The sequence below is a fragment of the Scyliorhinus torazame genome, chromosome 10 (assembly GCF_047496885.1).
Source record: "Scyliorhinus torazame isolate Kashiwa2021f chromosome 10, sScyTor2.1, whole genome shotgun sequence".
NCBI lineage: Eukaryota > Metazoa > Chordata > Chondrichthyes > Carcharhiniformes > Scyliorhinidae > Scyliorhinus > Scyliorhinus torazame.
In genome coordinates, this window is record NC_092716.1 from 68,275,836 (window position 1) to 68,300,781 (window position 24,946).

Here is a 24,946-nt window from a genome sequence, read left to right on the forward strand (position 1 = left end):
GGTCGGTGCAGGGACAATAGCGGTGATTGAGCGGGCCGGCACACAACAGCGAAATGTCCTTTCTTCCCGCAGGCCTTGCAGAGCGTGCTCCACGTCGGGCAGCGCTGCCGGGGGTGTTTTGTCTGTCCGCAGAAGTAGCACTGGGTCCCCTGGGATTGGTTGGCTGCCACGCGGCGCAGGCCTGGGGTTGGCTGGGGGCGGTCGCAGATGGGGTCCATGACGGCGTGTTCGCTGGTGGGGTCCACGATGCCCAGGAGGTGTGGGCCGTCGGTCGGGGACATACGCCTGTACATTGCATGAGGCGACTGTGAGCGAGATCGCTAGTTTCTTGGTCGCCGCGAGGTCGTGAGTAGCCACTTCTAAGAGGCACTGGCGGATGTAGGCCGACCCTATGCCCGTAACAAACGCGTTTTTAACTAGCAGGTCAGAATGTTCAACGGCCGAAACGGCCTGGCAATCGCAGTCTCTCACCAGGGCGAGCAGGGCACGCCAGAAATTTTCCATAGACTCACCGGGGAGTTGATGCTGCGTGGACAGGAGGTGCCTGGCGTAGATTGTGTTGGTCTGCTGAGTGTAGTTTTCCTTCAGTAGCGCCATGGCCTCAGCGTAGGATGGCGTGGCCCGGATGAGGGGAAAGATATCGGAGCTCAGCCGCGTGTAAAGGATCTGGAGCTTCTGTGCCTCTGAGGGTGGTTCAGTTGCAGATCCGATGGAGGCTTCAAAGCAAGCTAGCCAATGTTGGAAGGCCGACATGGCGTTGTCTGCTTGAGGGTGGAGCTGCAGGCGATCAGGCTTGATGCGGAGATCCATCGTTGTAAAATCTCTGCGTAATAAATTGATGCACTATCAATTACGACGAGACGAGAGTAGAGTGTATTCGAGGCTTTATTACGCAGAGATGTGTAGCCTCCCGCAGCTGCTGCCAAAATGGCTGCAGCTCGGAGAGCCCACACATTTATACTCCGCCTACTGGGCGGAGCCAGCAGGCAGGGATCTACCCCCGTACCTGTAGTACATGGGCCTTACCGTAATACCCCTCGTATGTGGTACATACAACAGTGGTGACTACCACAAGAAGTAACGCCTCTAACAATGGTATTGAGGCCACAGGGCAGTTATTCATAGAATCATAGAATTTACAGTGCAGGAGGCCATTCGGCCCATCGAGTCTGCACCAGCTCTTGGAAAGAGCACCCTACCCAAGGTCCACACCTCCACCCTATCCCCATAACCCAGTAACCCCACCCAACACTAAGGGCAATTTTGGACACTATGGGCAATTTAGCATGGCTAATCCACCTAACCCGCACATCTTTGGACTGTGGGAGGAAACCGGAGCACCCGGAGGAAACCCACGCACACACGGGGAGGATGTGCAGACTCCGCACAGACAGTGACCCAAGCCGGAATCGAACCTGGGACTCTGGAGTGTGAAGCATTTGTGCTATCCACAATGCTACCATCCTGCCATTGGAGGATCATTCATTGGGGCATGGAGCCTCCAGATACAAAGCTGTCCTTCCCCTCACTCCTGCTCCCACGATGCCGCTGGAAGGCCACCTCCAGCAGGTGGAAACTTACTCTGCAAGCGGGTGGGGTTGGTGGGGAGTTCCACCTCTGTCAAAATGTTTAATGTCAGCAGGCAGCTGAACTGATGGTATTTCTTCCACTAGTAAAATGACTCACATCAGGACTCCCCAGTATTTTCTTGAACCCACTTCCCCATGGAACCCTTTAGTCTGCCACCTTTGAACTGATAAAATCTTGACCTAGTTCCCTGAGATGAATACAGAAAATACTGGGAATACACAGCAAGTCAGGCAGCATCTGTGGAGAGGGAAACAGAGTTAATGCTTCTCGTCATTTTGACCCTTCATTTGAACAAAGCAAAATTAGAAATTTAAAGAGGTTTGTTCAAGTGAAAGATGGGGAGGGAAATGAGGAGCAAAGGGACGATCTAAGATAAAATGGAGGGACGGAGAGCTCACATGACAAAAGGTTTCATGATATGAAAACCAAGGGTCTACTGGGTAAAGAACCAAAAGATGCATCTAGATGAGGTGTGAATGGCTGCATAGTCGCTGACCAAATGCAAAGTGAAGGAATAAAAAATAAATAAGAAAATAGAATCTGCAAAAAAAAGATGAAAAAAAATGGAAGCAGAGGTTGAGACCAGAAGGCTGTAAAGTGCTGAGACAATAGATGAGGCACTGTTCTTTGAGCCTGCATTGAGCTTCATTGGAACTCTGAACTTCCTGTCCTTGGCCTGCTGTGGAGTGGGAGCAAGGCAGAGAATTGACATAACAAGCGACAGGAAGTTCAGGATTCTACTTGCAGACTGAACAAAGGTGTTCCGTAAAGCAGTTACCAAATGTGAATCTGAGCACCTCAATGTACAGTCTGAGAAATGATTTTACGGTGACGTAAGATAGTCAAGAAATGGAACAGATTACCTAATGCTCCTTAAAAACAAAAGGAAAAAACTGTCCAAAAGTTAGAAATCTCAGGTTATTTCTTTTCAGTATAATTCCCAAGATGATTTCAGAAAACTGGTAGAAATTACTTGCGAAAGTGATGAAGGAAAACTTATCTGTAGCTGATGCTGACTGCATGTTGCTAAGACAGGGCACCAATGGCAGTACAAAGATTGCAGTAAAATCTGTCCCTTTTATGTATTTTGCTCTCTTTTAGGTAACGTCTGCTTGAAGTATCAAGAAAAGTTGAGTTCCACATTGGCTGCTCAGTCCCGATTTCTAACAAACTATGCAGGAACTTAAAATATGTGCCTGGAGGATATTTATGTGGATTGTGTCTTGGAAATATCCAATACTGCTGCTGAAACTGGCTGCTTGTCTTTCCTTATCGGACTGGAAGACATCTTTGGACCAGATGGAGTATCAAATAAAGATACAGATACTGTGTTAATCACTGGGGAGGCAGGGAGTGGGAAAAGCACTTCACTGCAGCAAATGCAACCATTGTGGGCAACAAAACGAGCATTCCAGAACTTCACCTTTGTATTTGCTTTCAGCTGCAGGAGGTTAAACTTCATTGATAAACCCATTTCACTTAAAATGTTATTGTTTGAACATTGCTGCTGGCCTGACGATCAGCAAGATGACGTGCTCCAATACATCCTGGACCACCCTGAAGAGATCATGTTCATGCTCGATGGGTTTGATGAATTTAAACTCCAATTTACTGATGAAGAAAAGCACTGCTCTCCCACTAAGCCCACCACGGCATTGAATCTGATCTTTAATCTGCTCCAAGGAAACTTGATGAAGAACACTAGAAAGGTTATGACCAGCCATCCAGCTGCAGTGACTGTAAATTTAAGGAAATATCTGCAGAAGGAAGTCCCTTTAAAGGGATTCTCACGGGAGGGAATTAAAATGTTCATAAAGAAATGCCACAGCAGCGCTTCAAGGGCGGAAAATATTTTAGATTTTGTTGAGGCAAATTCGGCTCTTCATGGACTTTGCCATGTGCCTTTCTTCTGCTGGATAGTGTCAAAGTGCCATGAGCAGTTAATACAGAATGGCAGTGATTTCACTCACACTATGACTGATGTTTATCTGTTGATTCTGGAACATTTTTTATTGCATTTCACACACAGCAGTCAAGGAATTAATGAAGTTCTACTGAGCCGTTTTGCGACAATCCTCCACCTTAGCAAATTAGCACTGGATGGTTTATCCTCTTGCTGTTACATGTTCTCAGCTGCACAGCTACGAGAGGCTGAGGTATCTGAAGAGGACATTTCTTTAGGCTTCCTCGTCCATAGTCATAGTCTCTCACATGCATGTTGTGTAGGTAATAATAGAAACTATGAGTTTATTCACATCACTGTACAGTGTTTCTTTGCGGCACTGTACACCACTTTAAATGATAGGATGGGACAATCTACTATTTACTCATTATTCAAACACAAACAGGGGAAAACATCCCAATGCTTTAAGGTTGGCCATTTTATTGCCACCAGTCAGGTGACCAACAAGAAAGGAGAAATGAAGCTATCTTACAGGAGGCAGAGAGATCAAATCTCCAAATAACAGCGAGCTTTGTTTCTGGGCTCTTGTCTGGTAGGCACAGGAACTTGATGGGGAAGACTTCTCTCGTCCGGAAGCGATCCAAGATATACAAACTGGTTAAAAATGTTTAGCAAAGAGCATACTGAAACATTACCTATCTATACCTCCAGCTTTTGGTGGAGAGAAGAAAAGCATGCATGCTTTGCCAGAATTTGTATGGTGGATTAAATGCATTTATGAAATGCAGGACAGTGATTTGGCCAAACAAGCAGTTCGTAGACTGGAGGTGGATCACTTGAAGTTGACCTACTGTGGAATAGGGCCAGTTGAGTGCACTGCTCTTGCTTACGTCCTCAAACATTTGAAAAATCCCGTGGGCTTACAGTTGGATTACAATTCGGTCGGTGATTTGGGAATTGAACAGCTCATTCCCTGCTTGGACATTTGCCAATCTATTTAGTAAGTGTTTTTAGCTGTAATTTACAGTCACCAGCATTGGCAATTGAATGTTTAACGTGTTTGCATTGCATTCCTTTATCTGCTTTTTTGGTAAAGAAAGTAATTGATAATTCCAGAACTCCAACTAACTACATTAATCATTTGCTGCCAATTACTGTCATCCATAAAAAGGTAATGAAGATATTTGAAGAAAAGTTTTGGTTCAGTAGTCATAGATCTGTTATTAAAATGGAAGACAGGAATATTGTAAGACCATGGATCCATTTTTCCTCTAATATTGGAAATGAATCATTTCTAGATATTGATTTGGGAACACCTGAGATGGATGGTAGGGAAAAAGAATAGAATTTAATTTGACAAATGCGTTGTGACAATGAAAAGGCTTTAATAAATGGACTTGATTATAACAAGCATTTAATTTAGTGAGGTTTTATGGTAGCTTTTGATTTTTTAGCCCTGTTGAATCTGATGAGAAATAGTCGCTTGAAGGTTGGGTTAGGTGGAGTTACGGGAATAGGGTGGACGTGAGGGGATAGGGTGGAGATGTGGGCTTAGGTAGGGTGCTCTTTCCGAGGACCGGTGCAGACTCGATGGGAAGAATAGCTTCCTTCTGCACTGTCAATTCTATAATTCTATGATTCTATGAAGTACAGAACTTGAATATTGCTGAAAACATGTTATTGAAGCTTTTCATTTTGCACTTAACAGGTGAAATGCAAAAATGCCAAATTTCAACCAATCACGACAATTTATACCGCAGGAGAAAAGGGTGCTGATTGGCTGGCTAGGTGACTCTGATTGGCTGAAGCATCGCCATGGGGAAAGCAATGGGGAACACATTGGCTCTCCATGGTCCTGGGTAATTCAAAAAAGATACAAGGTTTGAATATATTCCTTTTGCTTGCAGAGAATGGGGTTTTCTATATGACTGTACGTTGCATCTAATGAGTATAAATAAGACATGACACAAGCTCAACTGTTTATCTTAAATTGGTTGTTAATGTAGTTATTAGCACATTCAGGATTGTTCAGCAAGTGCTGCCCAATCGTGGAATCACACCTAACAGTTGATGTTTTGTTTTGGACATTGTAATTGTTGGTTAGTTGAGTATGGTCTGTACTCTGCCTATTACGAACTATCGAAGGCACATGGGGCGCTATTCTCCCCCCCACCACGCCGGGCGGGAGAATCGCCGGGGCGCCACGCGAATCGCGCCACACCACCCCGACCACCGCACGTGATTCCCCCACCCCCCGGAAACCAGCGGCGTGCGATTTGCACCGGGCTGCTGGGAGAACCGGCGAGCGGCGATTCTCCGGCCGGATGGGCCGAGCGGCCGCTATGATACGACAGGTTTCCGCCAGTGCCATCCACCCCTGGTTGCTGTTGGCAGGAACTCTGCGGGATCGCTGGGGGGGTAGCCTGTGGGGGAGGGAGGGGGGCTTCTTCACCGGGGTGGCCTCCGATGGGATATGACCCGCGGTCGAGGCCCACCGATCGGCGGGCCGGCCTCTCCCCCCCCGGGCCTACCTCTTTCCGCGCGTGACCCCAGAACACCGGCCCCATGTTGGTGAGGGGCCGGCGTGCGGAAGACGTTCCCCGCGCATGCGCAGGATGGCGCGGCCCAACTGCGCATGCGCAGGATTGGGCTGCCCCAACTGCGCATGCGCGGGTTGGCGCGGCACCCATTTGGCACCGCGTAAGGACGCTGGAGCGGCGTGAACCACTCCAGCGCCATGCTGGCCCCCTATGGGGTCCAGAATAGGTCGTGCCCGGGCCCTGTTTGCGCTGTCGTGAAACGTGACAGTGTTCACGACAGCGCGAACACTTGGCCACCATATCGGAGAATCGCCCCCATGGTGTTTGATTCGAACAACCAGACACTGGGATGTGAGGCCTTAGTACTTGCATCACTGAAATTTACACAATCAGAGTTGACTTGTCAACCAAATTAGCACCTTTTTCCCCAGTTGTGATCATTTGAAATTTGGCATTCTTGACACAGGATAATAAGATTACAGAGTTGAATGCATGGCTTAAAGATAGATGTAGGAGAAATGGGTTTTGATTCATGGAGGACTAGCACCACTACTGTGGAAAGTGTGAGTTGCACTGTTGGGATGATGTTCATCTGAACCCTCCTGGGACTAATGTTCTGGTGCGTATAACTGTATAACTAAGGCGTTTGAGAGGGCTTCAGACTAAATAGTGAGGGTGAGGGACCACCTGAGGAGAGATGTGGAAAAAGAAAGGAAAAGACACAGAGCAGGGTAGTGACATGTGTAAAGATAGCCAGAGTGTGGCAGGAAGGGACAGAGCCTATAAACGTAAGAATTGTTATGATATAGCAGGTTGTAATTGCTGGGCTGACCAAATCCCAGAGCTATCATAATAAGTTTCAATTTGAATTTTATTATGAGAAGATATATCTGTTGAAGTCAAGAATCACAAATTCCAATAACACGTTTGGAGATTTTAAATAGTAAATTTATTAACAAAAGAAAATAAAACTTAAACACACAAGATAACATTTACACAGTTAAAAATTAGTCTTACAGAACATTTTCCCAACAGATTCTTATTTGGTTAAACTCACAAATAAACAACCCTGTTGTGTTCTGTGTTCTTGTCTAGCAATGAATCTACAGAACTGCTGGTGACTGAGCCAGAACTAGGATTTATTAATGTGCACGTGGTGGAGTAACGATCGGATACAGACCAAGTTATCATAGAGTACATAAGACTTTCCTGGAACTACACTTATGCACGACTATCCTCATGTATGCCTTACAACCTTCTGGCGGTGGCCGGATGTCACCTAACATATCTGACGCCACCTGCTGGCGGGAGGTCACACTGCTGAGTGCGTGCAATATTATTTACAGGCACATAACCACACAATCCTTGCAGATATTTAATGTATAAAAATCCAGTAATCTTATCACAAGGCACAACCGACTTGCTATAGGGGAGTTATTTCACAGGGCTTCTCTCTCACTCTCTCTCATTACAAGGTGGCAATCTAAGGCTTTGAATAAAATGCTGCTTTCTGGAACAAACAGACACTTCTCTGAGGTGGCTGAAGACTACTTCACTTTGCCCCTTTTCCCAGTTCTATTCCAGCACAGCACATTGCAGGATCTTACATGGCCACGCCCCCAACACAGTTCCCAACCTTTCCTCAAATATGTTTTTTTTCTCTTTCATCTTTAATAACCATTGTTTGCAACATCTCTCTGAACTTAACTGTCATGAAAGTATAAAAATGTTTCACCCTGGGGTTAAATAAAACTTAATAACCTTTCCAAAGTTTATTTATGACCTTTCCTCAAGTTGTAAAACTTTTCAGTTCCCTTTTAACCTTACCAGCTAAAAATCAAAATCCTCACCTGTCTCGTATTGCAAATTTCTACCCATGTTGTGTTTATTTGTAGAACACCCAAATTAGTCATATTTACTTCAAAAACCCGCTTTGCACACCTAGCCCCTTTGATAGTCTCAATTCCATAGACACTTTTGTCCCCAGCTTAATTAAATTAGTCACACACACAGCATTTCCACAGACTAACACAATATCCTCAAAAATAATAACATTTTGATCAAGATACACTAGTACATAAGACCAGAGTTTGCAAGAATGGTAAAAAGTTAGAATTAAAGGCTCTGTACCTGAATGTGCACAGTATTTGCAATAAAAGGGAAGAATTGATAGCACAAATAGAAATACATATCCATGAGGAGCATGGTAGCACAGTGGTTAGCACAGTTGCTTCACAGCTCCAGGGTCCCAGGTTCGATTCCCGGCTTGGGTCACTGTCTGTGCGGAGTCTGCAAGTTCTCCCAGTGTCTCTGTGGGTTTCCTCCGGGTGCTCCGGTTTCCTCCCACCGTCCAAAGATGTGGTTAGGTGGATTGGCCATGCTAAATTGCCCTTAGTGTACAGAAAAAAGGTTGGGTGGGGTTACTGGATTACGGGTATAGGGTTGAGGTATGGGCTTAGGTGGGGTGCTCTTTCCAAGGGCCGGTGCAGACTCGATGGGCCGAATGGCCTCCTTCTGCACTGTAGATTCTATGATGAACTGCTCATCTTTTCAGAGATATGGTTGCAAGATGACCGAGGACCTCAATAATCAAGGATACATGACATTTTGGAAGGAAAGGAAGCTGGGAAAGGTGGTGGAGTAGCTCTGTGAATTAAGGATAACATTGGTACAGTCATGACATATGACCTTTTATCAGAACATCAAGATATAGAATCATTTTTAGTAGAGATAAGGAATAGCAAAATGCTTGTGGTTGGAGATTATATGCCCCCTAACTGTAGCTGCACTGTAGAATAAAATACAGGAAGAAATAATGGGGATTTGTAAGAGGGAGCAGCAATAATCATGAGTGATGTTAATCTTCATATAGATTGGATGAATTAGATTGGAGAAGGTAGCCGAGAAGATGACTTCATAGATGGTTTGCCGGGTTGGGTTTTAGCAATATTTTTGAGTCCCAACCAGCAAACAGGCTATTATAGATCTGAGGTAATGTGCACCGAGACAGGATTGATTAATCTCGCCATAGTAAAGACATTTTAGGCAACAGTGATCAAAACGTGATAGCTTTGCACATTCAGTTTGCGGGTGTGAGAAATGTGGGTGTAATATTAGAGTCTTAAATTTAAATAAAGGCAATTACATGGATATGAGGACAAAGTTGTCTAAAATGAACCAGGAAAATAAGTTCAACGGTAGGGCAGTGGAGAAATACTGGCAGACATTTAAGGCAATATTCCATTACTTTCAAGCAAATATATATTTGCAGAAGAAAGAAAGGCTATATGAGAAATTTGCACCATCAGTGGCTAACGCAAGAGGTTATGGATAGTATCAAATTGAGTCAACAAGATTTTATGAAATGGAAATCTTGCTTATTAAAATTCTTTGAGGATAATGGGGAACCTGTAGATGTGTTATCTTTGATTTTTAAAAGACATTTAACAAGACAAAGGTTCCTACACAAAACAAGAGCTATGATGTAGTAGGTAACATGTTAATATTTATAGATGTATGGTTAGCTAACAGGAAGCTAAAAGTAGATATAAATGGGTCATTTTGGGACTGTCAGGCTGTTACTAGAGTGCTGGGATCTCAACTATTTACAATCTATGTTATGTTAATGACTTGGATGAAGGGATTGAATGTATGATTATTAAATTTGCTGATGACAAAAAGATAGATAGGAAAGTAAGTTATCAAGAGGACAGAGATGGCGGGATTCTCCGAGCCCCGCGCCGGGCCAGAGAATAGGCACAACCGCGCCACGCCGCCCCAACGATGGCACGCGATTCTCCGAGGGGTGGAGAATCAGCGCCATTTGCGCCGGCGCGTTTGGCATGGCTCTGGTCGTGAGCCGCTGTCCGCGGCCGGGCCACAGATTCTCCGGCCTTGATGGGCCGAGCGGCGGCGCGGAAACGGCAGAGTCCCACCGGCGCCGTCCACACCTGCTCGCAGCCGGTGGGAACTCCGCGCAAGGTCGGGGGGGCGGCCTGTGCTGGGAGGCAGGGGGGCTCCTTCACCGGGGGAGTCCTCCGATGGGGTCTGGCACGCGATCGGGGTCCACCGATCAGCGGGCAGGCCTCTCCAGCCCCGGCCCTATTTTGTCACGCGGCCGGCCCCTGAACCCCCGCGCCATGTTGCGTCGGGGCCGGTGCGGGTTGGCGTGGCGCCACTGCGCATGCGCGGGTTGGCGCGGCGCCTAGTTGGCACCTGGAAGGGAGGCTGGAGTGGCGTGAACCGCTCCAGCGCTCTGCTGACCCCTGTGGGGGCCAGAATCGGTAGTGCCTGCGCCCGTTTCGCGCCGTCGTGAAACGCGCCGGCGTACTCTGCCTCCATTTCGGAGAATCCCGCCCAGGGAGTCTGCAGAGAGATTTCGATGGGTTAAGTGAGTGGGCAAAAAATTGGCAGATTTTAATTCATTTTCTGTGATGTGGGCATTGGTGGCTCGGCCAACATTTATTGCCCATCCTTGCGTCCTGGAGAAGGTGATGATGAGCTGCTTTCTTGAACCGCTGCAGTCCTTGTGATATTGGTATATCTACAGTGCTGTTAGGGAGGGAGTTCAGGATTTTGACTCTAGGACATTGACGGAACGGTGATATATTTCCAAGTCACGATGGTGGTGTTCCGATGTGTCTGCTGCCCTTGTCCTTACAAATGGAAGGGGTCATGATTTGGAAAGTGATGCCAAAGGAACTTTGGTGAATTCCTACAGTGCATCTTGTGGATGTTACACATGGCTGCCACTGTTTGTAAGTGGTGGAGGGAGTGTTTGTTTGTGGATGGGGTGCCAATCAAATGGGCTGCTTCGTCCTGTTATGTGTCAAACTTCCTATTGTTGGAGCTGCACTCATCCAGGCTATGTTGGAGAGGCTGGCAGAGCGTATTCCGGCACAATGCTGATTTGTGCCCTGTAGATAGTGGTCATTAGGCAAGCTACTCCTCGCTTCTGACCTGCTCTTGTGGCCACAGTATTATAAGACTAGTCCAGTTCAGTTTCTGATGGAGTATAATGTGGGAAAATGTGAACTTGTCTGCTTTGGCATGAAGAACAGGAAAGCAAGAAATGTTAAAGCAGGTTTGGTCTATACCCATTGGAGTTAAGAAATGAGAAGTGATTTGATATAGGGCGTGGTTTTGCCACCACGTCACTCCCTGCTCCGTGACGGGTGAATCGCAGTAGTGCCCCAAGTTGGGCCCTGTTGAGCACAAAATCTCACACCAGTCACGCAACATGCGGCGCCCGGTGCAATCTGGATCATGCCCAGATAATGATATTTTAATGACTAAATTACCCGTAGTGTCCATAAAGGTTGGGAGGGGTTATTGGGTTGCGGGGATAAGGTGGAAGTGAGGGATTAATGTGGGTCGGTGCAGACTCGATGGGCCGAATGGCCTCCTTCTGCACTGTATGTTCTATGTAATCTATGTAAATATCAGAACGCCAAATTCACCCGGGAGTCAACAGTTGCGCCCGTGAGGCTTCAACTGGGCACCATTTAGCATTGGTTTCCATAATCATGGGCCAGGCGTGATGGCATTTCAAGGGGGGTCTCGAAGGCCATTAGGGCACCCCCAGTTGGTCATGGACAGGGCAAAGTGATCTCCTGGCACCTGGGCACATTGGCGCTGTCAGTTTGGCACCCTGATAAGGTGCTTGGTTGGCACTGCCAGGGTGCCAGGCTGGCAGTGCCAAGGAGTCGGGGTGCCAGGTTGACCCTGCCAAGGGTTGAGGCCTGGGGGGCTATGCCCATGAAAGGGGGGAATGAGGGGAGATTTGAGGGGGCCAAAGAAAGGTTTGGGGTGTGAAAGTGTGGGGGAGGGTCCTAAAAGTGGTGGACCTGAAGTGGGGGAGGTGTGTAGAGATCAGGACAGCCTTTAAAATGGCTCCAGATCTGTAATGTGCTGGTTCTGTCAGCTAACTCAGCTCCCAGTTCAGGAAATCTTCCCAAGTGTGGCTTCGAAGGGGAGAAACGTCCCGAGGCCAAAAACGTGGGTACGTACCGTTGAATAGCAGTGTCAATCGCTGCACTGCAGCCTTTGAGAAACATAAGACCATAAGACATAGGAGCGGAAGTAAGGCCATTCGGCCCATCGAGTCCACTCCACCATTCAATCATGGCTGATTTCAACTCCATTTACCCACTCTCTCTCCATAGCCCTTAATTCCTCGAGAAATCAAGAATTTATCAACTTCTGTCTTAAAGACACTCAACGTCCCGGCCTCCACTGCCCTCTGTGGCAATGAATTCCACAGACCCACCACTCTCTGGCTGAAGAAATTTCTCCTCATCTCTGTTCTAAAGTGACTCCCTTTTATTCTAAGGCTGTGCCCCCGGGTCCTAGTCTCCCCTGCTAATGGAAACAACTTCCCTACATCCACCCTATCTAAGCCATTCATTATCTTGTAAGTTTCTATTAGATCAACCTCCTAAACTCCAATGAATATAATCCCAGGATCCTCAGACGTTCATCGTATGTTAGGCCTACCATTCCTGGGATCATCCGTGTGAATCTCCGCTGAACCCGCTCCAGTGCCAGTATGTCCTTCCTGAGGTGTTGGGCCCAAAATTGCTCACAGTATTCTAAATGGGGCCTAACTAATGCTTTATAAAGCTTCAGAAGTACATCCCTGCTTTTATATTCCAAGCCTCTTGAGATAAATGACAACATTGCATTTGCTTTCTTAATTATGGACTCAACCTGCAAGTTTACCTTTAGAGAATCCTGGACTAGGACTCCCAAGTCCCTTTGCACTTCAGCATTATGAATTTTGTCACCGTTTAGAAAATAGTCCATGCCTCTATTCTTTTTTCCAAAGTGCAAGACCTCGCACTTGCCCACGTTGAATTTCATCAGCCATTTCTTGGCCCACTCTCCTAAACTGTCTAAATCTTTCTGCAGCCTCCCCACCTCCTCTATACTACCTGCCCCTCCACCTATCTTCGTATCATCGGCAAACTTAGCCAGAATGCCCCCAGTCCTGTCATCTAGATCGTTAATATATAAGAACAGCTGTGGCCCCAACACTGAACCCTGCGGGACACCACTCGTCACCGGTTGCCATTCCGAAAAAGAACCTTTTATCCCAACTCTCTGCCTTCTGCCTGACAGCCAATCGTCAATCCATGTTACTACCTTGCCTCGAATACCATGGACCCTTATTTTACTCAGCAGTCTCCCGTGAGGCACCTTATCAAAGGCCTTTTGGAAGTCAAGATAGATATTGGCTCTCCTTGGTCTAACCTATTTGTTATCTCTTCAAAGAACTCTAACAGGTTTGTCAGGCACGACTTCCCCTTACTAAATCCATGCTGATCCAACATCCCACCAAACTTGCCTGAAACCGGATTTGGCAATTTTTCCGATGAATCACACCCATTAGATCCATATATGCTTCAGATTTTCTGATTACTAATCCGTTTTTGAACACGGATTCATATACTGATTTCCGTCTGGTCTCTGTTTCATCTGCACATTAATTGGGCCAGATTTTGCTGTGGCATTAACAGTGAGACTACCTGTCTGCATGGAAATCAAACAGAAACTTCTGGTGACTGCAGATGTGTGGTTAAACATGGAACTCTGGAAGTTATTGTTTGAGACGTGACTATCCTCCAAAACCACCAGCAACAGACCAGTTTCTATTTGTTCGCTAAATAAAAAAAATATTCCATGGTTTAAACAACTACCTAAATTTATGGCGATTCTTGGATTTAATTAAGCCTAAAGTTAATGATTGTGTGTGTTTTTTTTCAGATTAATATTTGTAAATACTTTAATTACTTTGCAAAATGTTATTGATGAAAATTATTTGTGTTAATTAATATTGGTCATTGAATGGCCTTCTTTTACAAATTGTATTCTTCTGACGGTATTCTCCGGTCACCGATGCCGAAATTGCATTCGGTGATCGGCCGGACAATCCACGTTAGCGCCGAAATCGGGGGTGGAGCCGCTTTTGCGATGCTCCGCCCCCTCAAAACAGCATACTCGGGGAGTACGACGCACGGCGTATGGACGGCCTCAGGACATCACCTGAGGCCCTCCGCCGATGCTCCGCCCCCGATGGGCCGAGTTCCCGAGGGTGTGGGTCACTCATGCTATTTTCTTTTGTGGACCCCACGTGGCGGCTGCAGACTGAGCCCAGCGCCGACCCGTCGGGGGGGGGGGGGAGCTGTTCCGTGGGCAGGGGGGATTTGGCGGGAGCCGTGGCGCACTAGTGAGGGGTGGTCCGGGGATGGAAAGGGGGGTTACTGGGGGACTGTATGTGGCAGGGTGGGTCCGCGAGTGGCCGGTGCCATGTTGCATGACGTGGCCGCCGCAGGGTGCATGCGTGACCACGGACCAGACAATTCTCCGGCCATTTCTGGAGTTAAAAACGGGGGCTGTATGCTGCATGGCTGCTAGCCCCCCATGTGACGGAGGATCGGTGCAGCTTTAGCGCTGTTTCTTCTGGCGTAAAATGCCACTGTTATCACGCTGGCGTCAGCATGTTGTCTGCAAATCGGAGAATCCAGCCCCCTGTTTCACCAATTGTCCAAAACCTACAAAATCTGCTTATGTTTAAAGACCACACACAGTTTTCCATACAAGTGAACTAAAAATAAGTTAAGTCGCTACCCAACAAAATTAACGTGAAGCATTTAATGTCAGAACACAATTTCTTTAGTTCATTCTTGTGTTTAAATATGAATTGTTTTATGAATAGGTTATTCTGGGACCGCTGGAATGTTTTAAGTTCATGTCTTAATATTAATTTGAAACTTCTAGCTGTACACAATGCAATACTTACATTATACACTAAGTGGAGCAAAATACTATTTTAAAGGCGGCCCTTTAAATTCACCCCCGATTGGTGAATAAGGATCACATCGAATGGACATTGTAATAGAATTTTCTGGTAAGCCAAACCAAAATTGAAAACATTCTTTTTGAGCTTTTGTGATTGATCAGAAGCAAAAAGATATAAACTAAGAAAGTGTAAATTAGAAGAAGTGGAGGCCCACCCGAGGCTACAACTCATGAGCTATCTCCAGATTTGAACAGAATCAAATAACAAACGTATTTTCGTGATATGTTCTGGAGATATTCATCCCATATGGATAACATTCTTGAGCATGGATACAGGTGGCTGTAGAGAATTTAAGTTGTCACCTGAAGGTGCAGTTACCTGAAGGATTTTGCAGTCAGACCTTTGGGGCATGATTCTCCCTGAAGCAAAACGAGGCCAATGAATAGGAGAGAGGCCAAAACGAGACCCGCGCCAGGCGCCAAATAGTTTACGATGCAACCGACCCGCTCCCATAGGCGAAATCAGGATCTCGCTGTAGCGTGGCGAGAAACCAATTATCACCACTTAAGCCCTATTTCCATACAATTAAAATGAGCCACCCCATATCCAACCTCCTGTCATTCAGCGGCCTCCCCAGCTGGCACGGATTAGTACTCCTTTTGAAAAGCGTGAACCAGGCGGAAGGGTTTCTGTTGGGAGTGATGCACGCTCAATGACCACTAAAGTGAGGTTGTAGTCCAACTGAAGGCTTTAATAAGCTAGATGTTTCCCCCAGCAGCTCAGGTACAGAATGAAGGCTGCTGGGGCGGCACGGACTCTTATACCCTGCCTTGCAGGGTGGAGCTTCCATACAGCTTGACCAATAGGAAACATATAATATCTACCAATGGTGTTCCAGCATTACCAGGTACCGTAACACAGACTTATGCATTCACCCCGTTAAAAAAAGAGTCCGGCGGGGGTGGTGGCCTGATATTACAGCATGGTAACGTGGTAGAAATTATAGTTATGGAGGTACCGTAATACCTCCGTACAGCGTTTTGTAACTATTTACAATTCTATTTACTATTTACAATTTATAATTCATAATTAACTATACACTTTAAAATGAAGCAATCAGTCGATCGGGGGCCCTGGCCGTCCTCTGTGATCGTCGAAGCTTCGGTGGTGACTCCGGTGGAAGTTCGGGCATCTGTGACTCCGGGAGCGTGGCCTTGATCTCTGTGGCAGCTTCGACACCCCGAGACGGCGCTGGTGGGGAAAACGGTTGACCTGGGAAGGGAGCGTCTGCGGGGTGTGTCGGTGGGTTGGGAGGCCTAGACGGGGCCGGCGGAAGGACCGATCCTCCTGTAAGGTGTACTGGCGGGAGGGAGGGTGGGACTGGTGGCTGGGGTGTGCGTGGGGCTCCGGCGGGCGCCAGGTCTCGAAGGGAGACCGTATCTTGTCGGCCGTCGGGGTACGCCACGTAGGCGTACTGGGGGTTAGCGTGGAGAAGATGGACCCTCTCGACCAATGGGTCCGACTTGTTCGCCCGCACGTGTTTTCGGAGCAGGGTGAGTCCGGGAGCTGCCAGCCAGGTCGGGAGCGAGGTCCCAGAGGAGGACTTCCTGGGGAAGACAAGGAGACGTTCGTGAGGTGTTTGGTTGGTTGGGGTACAAAGCAGTGACCGGATGGAGTGGAGGGCATCCGGGAGGACTTCCTGCCAGCGGGAGACTGGGAGATTCCTGGACCGTAGGGTAGTAGGACGGTCTTCCAGACCGTTCCGTTCTCCCTCTCTACCTGTCCGTTACCCCAGGGGTTGTAACTGGTCGTCTTGCTCGAGGCGATGCCCTTGCTGAGCAGGAACTGACGCAGTTCGTCGCTCATAAAGGAGGACCCCCTATCACTATGTATGTAAGCAGAGAACCCGAACAGTGCAAAGATGCTATGGAGGGCCTTGATGATGGTGGTTGCGGTCATGTCGGGGCAGGGGATGGCGAATGGGAACCGGGAGTACTCGTCAATCACGTTCAGGAAGTATGTGTTGCAGTCGGTGGAGGGGAGGGGGCCTTTGAAGTCCATGCTGAGCCGTTCAAAGGGACGGGAAGCCTTTATCAGGTGCGCTTTCTCTGGCTGGTAGAAGTGAGGTTTGCACTCCGCGCAGATTTGGCAGTCCCTGGTGACTGTCCTGACCTCCTCGATGGAGTAGGGCAGGTTGCGGGTCTTGATAAAGTGGAAAAAGCGAGTGACCCCCGGGTGGCAGAGGTCCTCGTGGAGGGCTCGGAGGGGGTCCACTTGCCGCGGGACAGGGCATCAGGAGGCTCGTTTAGCTTCCCGGGACGATACAAGATCTCATAGTTGTCGGTGGAGAGTTTGATCCTCCACCGCAAGATCTTATCGTTTTTTTATCTTGCCCCACTGTGCATTATCGAGCATGAAAGCAACCGACCGTTGGTCAGTGAGGAGAGTGAATTTCCTGCCGGCAAGGTAATGCCTCCAATGTCGCACAGCTTCTACTATGGCCTGGCCTCCTTTTCGACTTTGGAGTGGCGGATTTCGGAAGCATGGAGGGTATGTGAGAAGAAGGCCACGGGTCTGCCCGCTTGGTTGAGGGTGGCCGCCAGAGCTACGTCAGACGCGTCGCTCTCGACCTGGAAGGGGAGGGACTCGTCTATGCCGTGCATCGTGGCCTTTGCAATGTCTGCTTTGATGTGGCTGAAGGCCTGGCGGGCCTCTATCTACAGCAGAAAAGCTGTGGATTGGATCAGGGGATGGGCCTTGTCCACATAGTTGGGGACCCACTGGGCAAGTAAGAGAAAAACCCTCGGCAGCGCTTCAGGGCCTTGGAGCAGTGAGGGAGGGGGAACTCCATGAGGGGCGCATGCGTTCAGGGTCGGGGCCTATAACTCCATTTCACACTACGTAGCCGAGGATGGCTAGGCGGTCGGTGCTAAACACGTATTTATCCTTGTTGTATGTAAGGTTAAGGATCTTTGCGGTCTGGAGGAATTTTCGGAGTTTGGTGCCGTGGTCCTGCTGGTCGTGGTCGCAGATGGTGACATTATCGAGCTACGGAAATGTTGCCCGTAAACCGTACCGGTCAACCATTCGGTCCATCTCGCGCTGGAAGACCGTGACCCCGTTGGTGACACCGAAGGGAACCCTGAAGAAGTGATAGAGCGGCCCGCCTGCCTTGAAGGCAGTGTATTTGCGGTCACTAGTGCGGATGGGGAGCTGGTGGTAGGCGGACTTAAGATCCATCGTGGAGAAGACCTTGTAATGCGCGATCCTGTTTACCAGATCAGATATGCGGGGGAGAGGGTACGCGTCCAGCTGCGTAAACCTGTTGATGGTCTGACTGTAGTCGATGACCATCCTATGCTTCTCCCCGGTCTTTACCACCACTACTTGAGCTCTCCAGGGACTGTTGCTAGCTTCAATGATTCCTTCCCTCAGTAGCCTTTGGACCTCTAACATAATAAAGATCCGATCTTGGGCACTGTACCGTCTGCCCCTGGTGGCGACGGGTTTGCAATCCGGGGTGAGGTTCGCAAACAGGAAAGGCGGATCGACCTTGAGGGTCGCGAGGCTGCAGACAGTGAGGGGGGGTGGGGTATAGGGCCGCCGAATTTGAAAGTTAGATTTTGGAGATTAGACTGGAAGTCTCTACCTAGGAGTGTGGCCGTGCAGAGGTGGGGAAGGACATAGAGTCGGTAATTTTTAAACTCAATTCCCTGGACTGTGAGGTTTGCTACACAAAACCCCTTTATCTCTACTGAGTGGGAACCGAAGGCCGGGGAGATTTTTTGATTAACGGGGTGGACGAGGAGAGAACAGCCCCTTACCGTGTCGGGATGTATGAAGCTCTCCGTGCTCCCAGAGTCGATTAAACAGGGCGTCTCATGCCCGTTGATTAGTACTGTTGTTGTAGCAGTTGAGAGTGTTCGTGTCCGGGACAGATCCAGGGTCACCGAGGCTAATCTCAAGTGTTGAGTGTTCTCTTCGGGCGGTGTGCGGTCAGCCGAGCTGGGGTCCTGGGAGTCCATCCAAGATGGCGGCTCCCATTGGTCATACATGGCTGGGGGTGCACAAAATGGCAGCGCCCATCCATCGAACGTGGCGTCCGCGGGACAAGATGGTGGCACCCAGGGGCCGCACGTGACCCTGGAGTAGGAAGATGGCGGTGCCCGCTGGCCACACAGGGCCCGTGGGGAGGTTTGTGGTGGTGGTCCGCCTTCGTCGTCGGAGACCGCTCGGGCCTGGCAGACCACCACGAAGTGGCCCTTTTTACCGCATCCCTTCCAGAAGTAAATGACAAAGGCATCACAATGATTGTGCACAAGGGTGTTTAATGTGTAATACAAGTCCCCAATCTCCCAATGTTGCCATCTTCCCCACCCCCACCCCACTCACCCCCTCCAACTGTGCCCTCAGTGACCCTCAATGTGCTTGGCCCTCTTAGCTCTACCACGATGCCTAGGTGTCTCCCCAGGATGCACATCAGAGGTGCAAGCAGCCAACTGCTTACTTATCCAATGGCTTTCGATGCCCCTGGCGGGCATCCTCTGGGGGCTCAGAGGCCGGAGGGCCATGGCACACTTGACAACAGCACAGCCATGCCACCCTGTCCCGTGTGCTGAGTGTGAGACGCAGCCTCATCAGAGGAGTGGAACTCGGGGGAGCTGATGGGCACCATCCCCACTCCATGGGACGGGTCCGGGTTGGCATCCACTACTCCTAGTCAGTGCCCATAGGGCCGTGGGGTTCACCTTGGGACGGAGGGTCAGCTGCTCCTGAATCATCTGGCTCTGCCAGCCCTGGCAGTTCCCCATGGTCCACACTATTGTGTCGACACCCTTGGCGATGCTCCTCAGTGACTGGGCCATGCTCTGCAGCGCCTCGGCAATGTCCACCTGCAACTGGGACAAGCTCCGCAATGTCTTGGCCATTCCCATCTGAGAGCAGGACATGACCCACAGAACTTCATCGAGATCAGCTTGGTACTGGGTGACGTCCCCCAGCGAGGCAGACATTCTGCACAGACCCTCAGCCATGGCCGTCACCGACTGTGCAACGCCTTGGACACCTTCACTAATGGTACCGACGTCGTGCACCAGGCTCTCCCTGTGGTCATCATCCTAGCAGTGTTGGCCTCGGTGCCACTCATTGCCGGCACCATCTCCTGCGCCCGTAGCTTTGGGGACACCTTCAATCGGCTATGGAACTGTTGGAGTGACGCTGACATCTCCCTCTGAATGTCCCGGCTGCTCCCTATTGTCTCCATCAGCTCAGGGTAACCCTGTTCTTGCTCAGCATCAGGCTGGGACCCAGCTGGGTCCTGGGATCCAGCAGCCCTCCAACTGCTGTTTAGCCTGGGATTCCTGCCTCCATCTGATATACATCAGCAGCTGTGCCGTGTGGTGCTCACCAGATTGAGCCCCTTAAGCTTGACCGTGAACGTTTCCCACTGACGTGTGTGTATCTGCACAGGTGGAGGGTGGGGTTGACAGCTGTGCCACGACTATTATGGTGGCATCCTCGGAGCTGTCCTCCGAGGTGGTCACCTGGGATGGGCCATCGCTATCGGCTGAGGACCTGCGGGAGAATGGACATGTGTTCAGTGGGAGGGACGGGTCAGTCAGTAAGGCAATAACTCCCATTTGGCAGGTCCTCTGGGTGGAACCCGCTGGTTCCTCACTTGTGCGGTGTCCGAGTGGAAGGGAGGGTCAGGCGCTGGTGTCAACTCACTTGTGCTGCTCAGTGTAGGCCGTTGACCTTTTCGGCACTGGAGGCCAGTCCTCCTGGTCACACTCCCGGTGCTCACAGTTGCCGCCTCATCCCAGGCAGCACTGGCTGCCCTATGGCTAACCCTCCGGGACCCTCAGGAGAACAGGACATCACTCCTGGCCTCCACTGTGTTTAGGAGCCACCCTAGGTCAGCATCCCCAAATCTTGGGGCTGGTCTCCTGGGCGCCATGGTTGCTAGCTGGCTGGGGTTGGCTGAGCAAGTGCTGTTCAACCTTGTTAGCGGGGGAGGGGGCTGGCGAGCTTTTATTTGCGGCGAGAAACCCGTGAGGCCTCGTTAACTGGACCAATTAATTTTGCTGCCCTCGCTGGGCCGAACGCCAGGAAGCTCGCGGCAATTCCCGCTCGCTACAACAGCTAGAAACCTTTCCGAAGAATCGCGCTCCCAATCGTTTTTGACAAGTTTGGCGGGATGTCTCCTGACGTTTTTTCTGGGTGATATCCAGATCTGGATTTACGTACATTTATTCATTTTCTGGGGCTTGGGAGTTCCCTCCTTCGTCTCGCCCACGCTTAGGAATTTTTTCAGCAGTGGGAAGCTGAACGTGCCGGCAAGGCTGGTTCCTCAGAGATCAGGGCGCCATTTTGAAAGGGTACCCAAATCTCGAAGTGAGCTTGAGGATCCCACACACCTCTCACCTGTGGAAAATGCCCCCCCCCCCACACAGACATGTGCATTAACACCCCCCATCCCCCCAAGGGAGCACACCCCGCTATGGGGTCATTGAGGGACCACATACTTTCAGGACCACCCCCCCCCCCCCCCCGTTTACCCCCCAACCTTTATGACACCCCTTCATACCCCCCTTCGCCCCCCCCACTCTTCATGATTCCCCTTCGCCCCCTTTTCATGCACATGGCTACCCCTCAGGCACCGACACTTGGCACTGCCAGCCCTGGGAGTGCCCATGAGCCAGGTGCTGCCTGTCCTGTCCGTGATCACCCAGGGGCTCCAATGGCTTCTGGGACCCCTGCAGTGGCCATCAGGCTTGGTCTCTGCATGGGGAGACCAGTACTAATTGGCGCCTGGTTAAAGCCTCGCCGGAATTGCCGGTGACTCCCGGGAGCCTAATGGCTCATTTAAATATGATTTTCTGGATCACGCCCAGTGAGGGAATGATCCAGATCGCACTGGGCACCACAGGTCAGGTGACACTTTTGTGCCCGGTGCAAAGCTCGATTTGGACCGCTCGCGCAATGCTCCCGGCGCCACGAGATCAGCGCTGGGCACAACGGGGTGGCAAAATGGTGACTTTGGTCTGTCTTATTCCAACAACCCTGATTGAAGTAACCAAGTTAGAAAACAATATTAGATTCATGTTATTCTACCAGGGGATTGAACACCAGTACTGTGATTAGACTTTTCCAATCAGAAATAATGTACAACAGAACACATGTTTTAAAATGTGTTGTATTAATTCTTTCAGTTCTTCTTATTTACGTTGATTATGTTGTGTAACCAACTTTTTGTTTATGTCTTACAGTCTCCGGGGAAATAACATTTCTGATCAAGGAGTCGCCAAACTGGTTGAACGAGCCCTTGACAGCTGTAATTTACAAATGATTGCGTAAGAACAGTTAAACTGGGTATTTCACTTGGAATGGCACTGTTTAGTGTTGAAAAATTGCTCATTGATTTAAAAATAAAATATTTAATGGCCCATAACTTCCAGATTCCCAGCGTCGCATTTAGGGGGTACCCCAATGATGCATTGGATGAAATGAAATAAAAATCGCTTATTGTCACAAGTTGGCTTCAAATGAAGTTACTGTGAAAAGCCCCTAGTCGCCACATTCCGGCACCTGTTCGGGGAGACTGTTACGGGAATTGAACCGTGCTGCTGGCCTGCCTTGGTCTGCTTTCAAAGCCAGCGATTTAGCCCTGTGCTAAACAGCCCCTCTAAAGGATGTCCTTCTCTGAAGTTACCCAGCAATTGTTTAGAAGTGTTAACTTCCTCTGGGCAATTGCGCTGGGCTGGGAATCACATGACAGAAGTGATTTGAATCAATAACTTTGGCTCTGCCAGTTTTACCCTGACAGTTACTCTGAAAGAGTTGGAGGCAAAAAAATCATCTCTAACTCCAGAGTAAATATTCAAACAGCCAGACGTAGCCTCGCACGGGACACCCTGCAAACACATGATTCCCCAGGGGACCCACCACACCCCCCAAGCCTGGCCCGACACCAACCCAGTCCAACCCCACATCCCAGCGACCCGGCCTGACCCCCGCAAATCCCCCCCCCCCCCTCCCAGAGATTGCCACTCTGAGGAAGGTATAGGTCAATATCTACTGAAAGGGAGTAGATGTAAGAAAGTAGAATGGAGGGTGATGTAGAGCTGTGCAAATGGACTTGTTTATTCCAGCACAGTCATTTGTAAAGGGCTGGAAATGTGGTCCAGGCAAGTCTGAAATTTGGACAAATGGAGCATAGCCTATATTAAGGTTTAGATACAATACGCCTCCCCCTCAATTCTTTTCCCATCATCATCCAACACCCCACTTCCCCAATAGTTGCCTATCTGTTTTCTCCTTATTTCAGATAGTTTTCGATTCAAGTGTAATATGAATTTTCATGAAACAGCTAACAAGTGCTGCACCAAATCTGTGACGACGAAGAATCTGACTGGATAGAAAAGTATATTCAGGGGAAATGGATTTACTGTTCAAATTCCTATTTTTTATTTTGAAGATTGTATCACAACAATTTAACTGATGCGTGCGCCCAGAATTTTGCAAAGCTTCTTAAACATAAGGACAACTTTCTCGCATTAAGGTAAGATCAATGTTACCAGGAAGGTTCAAGAAAGGGAGCGATTAAAGATTAAAAACCTGTAATTCCAACCTGGTAAATTGGATGAATCATCTGAAGTGGATTTGAATTTGTCGTCAAACCAGGCTCCACCAATGTTCTGTCCCGCACCAAGTTCTGCTATAAATTCCATTCGGCTTGGAGCAGCTTAGTCCACTCATCATTCCATCCCCCATTAAGGGGGTATGCCTGCATTACTGACTACACTATAAAGCCTCAACAAAACTGTTTCCAGCTAGAAACTGGCATGTCTTCCCTTTAAGGTATTTGGGAAGGACCCTGAAGGTTCACGAACAGAAGCAATTATTCCCAGTGGATTGAATTCCTCCGACATGGAAACTTATCACAATAGATTTGGTTTGGCAGTAAAATTGAGCTTCATTTGCGATCTCATAAGAGGGCTTTGAAGTGTCCGATCTCTGCTTTGACGTAAAAGGCTGTTTACTTACTGATGCTGTAATTAATTAAGTTAACATATAGTAAAGCACTGGAAAAAGAAATTACTTACTGTACAAATCCACCTTCTGATACAAATGTTTTTTTTCCTCCACCACCCCCATTACCCTGCACATTATTGCACATTAGTTCAAACATTAAGGCCTAAAGAAGGATAAGAGTAAATAGAAAGATGCCTGCTGAAATTTACCTCACTTCAGCCTATATGGAGTAAGTGAACGCCTTTAAAAAGCAACATGAATGCTTAAGGCTAAATGGGGCGTCAGCTTGCAAAAACACTTCACCCTTTGATGAAAATACATATATTTTTTGATTTGATTCTAAGCATAGCAAAGCCAGTTATGTTTTCTTCTGTTTGTTTAGAAATCCATTCCATCTCTCCTCTCTCTGAAATGTGAACATAACAAGCCTAATTGACCCTCGATTACTTATTTGAATGTGGTGGGCGCGATGCCGATTTTGGTGCCTGCCCACTGTCCGTATTATGGACCTTATTTTACATGCCTCTCCAACCAAAATATATCTTGCGGGGAGACATAAAATACAGCCCCCTATTTCTGTATTCTCCATCCACAGAAACCTCTTGAGATATCTGTGCACCTCTAATTCTGGCTTCTTGTGCATCCCTGATTTAAATCTCTCCACAATTGGTAGTCATGCTTTGAGCTGCCAAGGTCCTAGACTTTCCTCCTTAAACCCCTCTGCTGTCTACTCTCTCTTTCCTCCTTTAAGGCACTCCTTTTAAACCTACCTCATTGACCAAACATTTGGTCATCTCTTCTGTTTAGCGATCAAATTTTGTCTCATAATTCTCTTGTTAAAGGTTGGTGCCTATGCTGCATTTTTGGATTTGGGTCAGGATGGTCTTTGCCAGGACTGATGTCAGAATCCTTTTGTTCAGGAGATTAAAAATCAGCATGGATCCTGATTATTAACCAACACATCCACAGGAGGTGGTATTTGACGGGGACCTTCCTGCTGTATGTGTAGGAATAAGTAAATGTTTTTTGTTAATTATTATATAGCTGGAGCGGGCAGCATAGTGGCGTAGTGGGTTAGCC

General features: G+C 48.5%; 1 protein-coding gene across 1 annotated transcript in view; it reads left to right on the forward strand.

The window, feature by feature from the left end:
• Positions 1–24,946, forward strand: part of nod2 (nucleotide-binding oligomerization domain containing 2) — a 57,641-nt gene that overhangs the window by 16,273 nt on the left and 16,422 nt on the right. The window contains 5 exon segments of the mRNA XM_072466793.1: positions 2,692–3,957; positions 3,960–4,151; positions 4,154–4,493; positions 22,102–22,185; positions 23,310–23,393. Of these exon segments, the coding sequence (XP_072322894.1) occupies positions 2,692–3,957; positions 3,960–4,151; positions 4,154–4,493; positions 22,102–22,185; positions 23,310–23,393 (1,966 nt within the window).